General features: G+C 33.3%; 1 protein-coding gene across 1 annotated transcript in view; it reads right to left on the bottom strand.

Annotated features, from left to right (window-relative positions):
• LOC137634553 (uncharacterized) overlaps nucleotides 1-7,500 on the bottom strand; it is a 27,573-nt gene that overhangs the window by 954 nt on the left and 19,119 nt on the right. Inside the window, exons 4-6 of the mRNA XM_068367004.1 lie at nucleotides 4,798-4,938; nucleotides 1,497-1,606; nucleotides 1-366 (exon numbers count right to left, since the gene is read on the bottom strand). The exon at nucleotides 1-366 is cut by the window's left edge and continues 954 nt beyond it. Of these exons, the coding sequence (XP_068223105.1) occupies nucleotides 1-366; nucleotides 1,497-1,606; nucleotides 4,798-4,938 (617 nt within the window). The remainder of the gene's footprint in view (nucleotides 367-1,496; nucleotides 1,607-4,797; nucleotides 4,939-7,500) is intronic.

Raw genomic sequence — 7,500 nt, 5'->3', positions numbered from 1 at the left:
AATGCTCTTTTGGCAAGAGCTACCGTAACCGCCTTTGCTAGTCCAAGGCCTCGGTGGGCCGGCAACGTGAAGGTATTTGTGAAATAATTGAAGAAGGAAAGCTGAGTCCATGCAACTGGATCATCTACCTGTCTGTCAAACGTGGTCTCATCAGATTTCTCTGGCTGCTTCGATTCGGAATTTATCAGACATTTTTTCTCTTTCCTTCCACTCTCTTCTTTCGAAACGAATACACCAACTCCGGGGACAGTGGTCACCATGTGCTCATAGCCTTCTTTTGTTTCTCCTCCGTTGTATGTCCAGTTGTTCATCATGAACTGCGCGTTTTCTTTTTGCAGATCTCTGATTTCGTATCCATCTGGGAGACTGGAAAAGTTCATCGAAACAAAGAAAGTTTTTATGGTAGAATTTTAACTCACTGCAAATCACTGAAATGAGGTGCTAAAAATGGTCTATTAACAAATTCTGGGGTGTATGTATGATAGCGGCCGCCTGTATGTTTGATTACGACTAACTTAGAATACGCCCGTGTAAGGGGGTCGCAGGCTATAAAATGGTGATATGAGAAATAACTTTTCCAATAGAAATAATGAAAACACATGGCACAATACCAAAGGTAACAGTAGGAGAAGTAAACAACATTAAAGGGCATGAAAAGAGGCAAAGTAGCAGGAGTAGATTACCTAACAATTGATTTAATAATGGATGGAGGAGATTCCATAGTAGTAAAACTGGCTGAACTTTATCATTATACTAATTCACAAACAGGGAGACTCAAAAGACCTGAAAAAAATACTGACTAATAAATTTACTCCAAATAATATAAAAGATCTTGACAAAGATCATACTAGGCCGAATAGAAAGACGGGTAGACTTTCATCAACAAAGAGAGCAGGCAGGCTTTAAAACGGGGTATTTAACAACTTATTATATTCAAGTAATTAACCAGCTAATGAAAAAATCAACAGAGTAATGAAAGCCTTTGAAAGACAAGGGATAAATGAATTTTATGTTAGAACACTTGGAGATACCTATACGGGAAGCACAGTAATCCTCAATCTTCTATCATATTTTGCAATTCCTCCCATGATTCACTAAATAAAACTATGTTATCTGCAAATCATAAGTTGTTAAGGTATTCCCCATTAATGTTAATATCTATGTTCCAAAACTAAATTTTTCAAAACTTCTACGCCCGCAGTGAATAATTTAGGAAAGATGGGGTCTTCCTATCTAATTCCTTTCTCAATCAAAATTTTCTCACTATCTTTGAATATTTTTAGAATTGCTGTACTTCCCATAGATATTTCTAAGTGTTCTAACATAAAATTCTATTCATTGTATTTGAAGGGCTTTCATTACTGCTGAAGTTTTGACAAAATGAAAAGCTATGAAGTGAATAATCAACCCCGAAAGTAATGATTATACTTAGTATTTGTTTGGAACTGAATTTTAGAATCTGATAGTTATGAAAATGTAATTCAGTGCATACTCACCTTATCTCTGTTGCAGGCCAAGAGGTCAAGGAATAATAATAAGTGTGGGTGATCTCAACTGATTCAAGGAATCCTTCTCCTAGGATGCCCTTGCTGATCCATGTTTCCATCTGAGGATAGATGCGATTTTAATATTTAATGATGAATATTAATAAAAAAAAATAAAAAAAAAATATATATATATATACTGTATATATATATATATATATATATATATATATATATATATATATATATATATATATATATATATATATATATATAGGAACATGATAATTTCGAAGAGTTGTTGTTGAAGATTGCCTGGCCCTTTTGGCCAGACACGGGCTTTTGCAATCTTGCAGCCCGTAGATTTAGAAGAGTCAATGCGAGGTGAATTATTGAAAATAAAAACCACTAATTGACTCTTAGTCTAATTTTGAGCATCAGTACAATTATGCAAATAAAAATCTTTGCAATAATGATTGTTATAAGGATTTTATTGAAATTGCACTTACAACAAAGTAATTCTTAAATATAAAAAATATAATGTTAATTTGCCACATAATGCAAAGGTTCTCATAATCAGAGCCATAAATTTATTACCAATTAGAACCATACAATTTAGGTTTATTATTTTTTCTATATGAAAAACAATTGTTTTCTCATTCCTAACTCAGGTATAAATCAATATTTGGATAACAAAATTGAAATCACTTCTTTTTAAAGTCCTTTGTAAAAACAAAATATGTCCAACTAACACATTTTCCATCACAAAAAAGTTAGGGTTTTCAGCTTACTTTTGATAAAGTAAAGTAAGATAAAAATTTTCAACCCTTTTTCACCATAGAAAAATAGTAATCTCGTAACGATTCATATGAAAAGTGGAATGAACACGCAGTACAGCCATGGCTCATAGTCCTTGTGCGGGTGGTAGAGGAAGCCTCGGCCTATACTATACAAAACTTGATTAACCTCACCCCTCTCAATGTGGTTGGGCCTTGATGAACAAATTAACGAGTTGCTTATATATATATATATATATATATATATATATATATATATATATATATATATATATATATATAATATGTGTGTATATATATATAATATGTGTGTATATATATATAATATGTGTATATATATATATAATATATATATATATATATATATATATATATATATATATATATATATATATATACAATTACATTAGATCTGGGAACCATTTATGTTATATTGTGAAGAAGTCAAAATACTGGTATTACTGCAGGATCTGGTGGAGGTATAAAAAAGGTCAACAATCATGTATAAATCCTGTATAAGTTATTATTATTACCAACACCAAAAGTGTAAAACAGAGTTGTATCTGTAGTTTAAATTTAAAGTGGTCTGGTTTCCCTTCAAGTATCATCGGAATAGATGCTCAGCAGAACATCAACAAAGCCAGCCCAACCCGTCGCTACAGTGCTCAAACATCCTCCCCAACAAACAGCTTAAACACGCGGTCCCAGACTGGGATCAATCTGTTGCCATGCAAATGCTAGGCGAATGCGTTAACACTGCATTAGCCAAGATGCATAATAGTATCAGATGTATCTTTTCAACGGTATTAGTTTTCCAAATAATTGTGAATAATAATTAAATATTGTAGGGTAATGCATGTTTATTTGTCAGTCAGTTCGTACATCTGACAGCACTAAGAGTTTACAATTGATATATCATTTTATTAAAAAACACAAATGATAACTGATTGATTTATTTCAAAAATCAAAATGCTCTTTTGCTCCAACTTAACCAATCAATGATTATCAGGCAATTATTTATTGATGTTGATAGTGCAGGGATCTAACGTTGCTGTGTAAATCACGAACCACCAGGATACGACTGCTGAACACTGGTCTTCCTGCTTGTGTCCCAGCTAACACCATTTATGTCTCCCGAACACAAGACGGAAAAATTACAGCTTGCCAAGACTTATGCTGCAGAAAACGTGGACTTATGGCACAGTTATTTTCACTGTCAAATCCAGTTTTCTGTCTGTATCAGTTGAAGGGTGGTACTTAAGGCAACACACTGAGAAATAATATAGTGCCAACAATATATGTTCAGTTGTTACCTTAGGCAGGGTCAGCCAAGACATGCATGAGTGAATATGGTATGGTAGAGTTTACGAAATATTGATAACTGAGGGTAATATGAATTCATATCCATATGTTAATATTCTAGAGACTCATTCTAACTAGTGTGTGGACTTGTGCAATTGTGGGACCGCTTCCCATTCATTTTGTCAAGGATAGATCACTTGTCCATAATATTGCAATGGTTAAGAATTTTATACCACCCAGAAATTCACCTACTAGAGTGGTTCTTTATTTTGTGTGATTTCAATCAATCATGAAATATATGAGGCCTTTTGAAGCGTGAGTGGGAGGTAGCAGACAAGACCAAAGCAGAGATGGGCATTCCTCTGAGGTCTGGGAGAGTATCAGATGAATACTAGACAGATGGTCAAAACTGGTCTACTTTCTTCCCTTCTGTCACCAGCAGGTGATTGATGGTGATGAGTGGGGATTATATGCACCATTCGGGTAAAAGAAGAGTTATTGTCTTCTTCACGAAACATGTCTGTATCCAGATTTATGATACACCCCATGAGGGCGTGCTGCTGCTCTCTTCCCTTACAAGGCACTTATTTATTAATAATGTGTTGAATTTTACGTTTGAAACTATACTATGTAATGTTTTATGACCTAAATGAAGATTATATGTTCCTTACTTCACCTTAATTATTGACATCCAAACGTTTGTAAATCTTGGGCAAATTGTATCAGTAAAAATTTTCATATCAACTTTTCATGAACCCTGGGTAATATCGATACAAAATCAGGAAAAATACATGCATAATTGTAAAACACATAAGTGCAGACACACACATTTGTACCTCATCATTTATACTGGAGCCGCCACATATCGTAATATCGGTAATTAAAATTCTAACTCATTCCATATTATGTGTACTCCATACATGCAGCTATGTCTTGTAATTATAACATCAAATACAACAAGCCAAAACAATTGGCAATACATTATTTGCAATCCCAGACCTAAATATGAAACTAATTACACCTTGTTCACAGAGTTGTAATGAAATATGAGGAAAGTTAACTTGTTCGAAAAATCTGCCAAGTATTAGCTGTGGATTCAACCACACCAACACCAACTGCTTATGGACTTTCAGCCATGGTTGTACTGGGATAGAATTACCATGTAAGTTTGAAGGAAAGCTATGAAGATAAGAATGCATAAAAATGCTACTAACCTTTTTCATAAGTACAAGAGGTGACGCATAGATAAATATGGATTCCTTCCAGTCGATGGAAGGTACTGTTGCTAACATGGCTGACACTTCTTGATCGTCCTCTTCTTCATCCCAGAAAAATGCTATACTCTGGATCCCTCTCTGAAGGAGAAAATGTTCACTTCAAGGAAAGTCAGACACAGAAGATGAATTAGAATTGGGTAAAGCATAGAGATCTTTCAGGTTATTTTCCGACTTAATTTTCTGGTAGCAAAATGTTTACTTAATGTTTTTTTTTTTCTTATACATATCTCTTTAGCAATTATTAATTCACTAAGACCAGCAATTATTAAGAATAATTAGCCAGTGTTGTTTTGAGTGTACTTGAGAGACCTTTGGATATTCAGTGTTTTTGTATATTGCTTTCTGGGAGTTATTTAACTGTCTCAGAGCTCGGGTATTAATAGTTTTTTAAGTGCAACAGATTTAATGTATATATATGTATATACATATATATATATTTTTACGAAGCTGGTCTAGCGTAGAGTAAATACAGTAGTTTATTAATGATTTTATTTATATTTCATATAATGCTTTCATTTGTGCATTGAAGAGATGATACCCAGCCCGTAAAATGAGCTCCTCTCATGTAGTCAAAACTATTTCATGCAAATTACATAAGACTTTCGTCATAAATTTCATTGAATTCTTTATTCAAGTCAGTATATGTAATTTCACGTTATTTTTAAGAATTAAATTTTTATTTCACGTATGTTTGGTACAAAGTCTTACATAGTCTTATTTGAAAGTGTTTTAGGATTCGTGCAAGATAGGAACAAGGGCTTAGGTAATGTTCTTTTATATTTTATGATACATTGCATCATTTTTGAGAGAGAATGTTAATGACATGTGCTTTGGAAGATTCTCCACCATGTGCTTTAGAAACGTCGCGAAGGCCTGGTGAGAGGATGTTATTTTTTTTTTATTTCGGAAACAAAGGGTGGGCGGAACTAGTGGGGAGAGTCGTCTCGCGGGTGCGTTGGTATGCATCTGAGAGTTACCTGAAACCCCCTGATTTGCCTCTTGACATTTTTAGCTAGTTGGAAACTCTGATGCCCTTAGGCAAAGGCCTGAGCTTCCCAAACCCTTTGGAAATTTCTGGAAATAGAAGTTAGGTTTCATATAAAAAGGGGACACCATGGTTACAGGTTAAATAGAGATAGAGATCGAGATAGAACTACAGCCTGAAGATAGCCTCCTTCCCCTCTCCCTCTCTCATGCTAGCAATCGGTTGCAACTTCTTTGAATTATACCGAGATAGAAAATAAGTGAATCGGTTGCAACTTTTTTAAATTTCTACCTTGATAAAAAATAAGTGAATCGGGTGCAACTTCTATAAATTTTTACCTTGATAAAAAATAAGTGAATCGGTTGCAACTTCTTTAAATTTCTACCTTGTTAAAAAATAAGTGAATCATGTGTAACTTCTTTAAATTTCTACCTTGATGAAAAATACAGTAAGTGAATTTTAGGAAAGTAAAGCTTCTGTTGATTTCAAATTTTATTCAACACCTTACTTGAACATCTAAATGCCAAAGGATTTAAATGCCTAATTCAGAAAAATAATGCAAATGATATGAAAATTTTTTTTTATAAAAGCAGAAATGTATTTCAGTTCATTGAGACTTCTAGATGGTAATTGCATCTTAAAATCAAATACAAACACTGGATTCATAGGCTTTCTATATTGCATACGAAGTCTTCAGATTCTATATGAAAATTGTATTCCTTCTTATGAGGGGTCTTTGCAATTTTTGATGGCCTGCAAATTCAGTTAAGATCCCATTGAACTGGTCTTTGGTCGAGTAAGAAGCATGGGAGGCAAGAGAGATAAACTAACAGTTCATGATGGATGCCATTCGTGGAAGCTTCTTGCCATTAGAGTAAAGTGCCTATCTTAACTGCTTCAAGCAGGATGAAAAATCTGTTGCTGTAAATCACATAAATACTTTTGTTTCAAGACATAGAATTTTAGAAGGAATTCACAAAGTACATTCAGAGGACAAGGAAGATAATAATGATTATATTTCTAACAGTTACCAATTGTTTAAATGTTCAAATGAAATGGCTCATATTGCAGATTTTGTCATTTTTAAGTTAAAAAAAAAACGTCCTTACAGTATGTGTACATTGATGCATTAATGTTAAAAGTCTTAATTATCATCCCACCCTCATCAAATTAAAAACAAAAGGGGAAATTTTTTTATCCATCAAATGATGTGATTGATATGTAAAAAATATTTGCAAGTGAGATATAATTGTGCTGGTAAGTAGATTACAGCTAAATTTCAGTGACAGACTGCAGTAGAGTTCCTTATCCATCAAATGATGTGATTGATATGTAAAAAATATTTGCAAGTGAGATATAATTGTGCTGGTAAGTAGATTACAGCTAAATTTCAGTGACAGACTGCAGTAGAGTTCCTTATCCATCAAATGATGTGATTGATATGTAAAAAATATTTGCAAGTGAGATACAATTGTGCTGGTAAGCAGATTACAGCTAAACATCAGTCACAGGCTGCAGTAAAGAGTCCCAAGTAATATACTTAACTAATTAATTCTAACAGTCAATAATTCCTATTGGTAAATAATAGTATGCAAAAAACATATAATAAAGATTAAAGAATTAACATATATAAAGGGAATAACTTTAAATTTTGG

The sequence above is a fragment of the Palaemon carinicauda genome, chromosome 44, assembly GCF_036898095.1.
Source record: "Palaemon carinicauda isolate YSFRI2023 chromosome 44, ASM3689809v2, whole genome shotgun sequence".
Taxonomy (NCBI): domain Eukaryota; kingdom Metazoa; phylum Arthropoda; class Malacostraca; order Decapoda; family Palaemonidae; genus Palaemon; species Palaemon carinicauda.
This window is presented reverse-complemented; position numbering and strand designations above follow the sequence as displayed.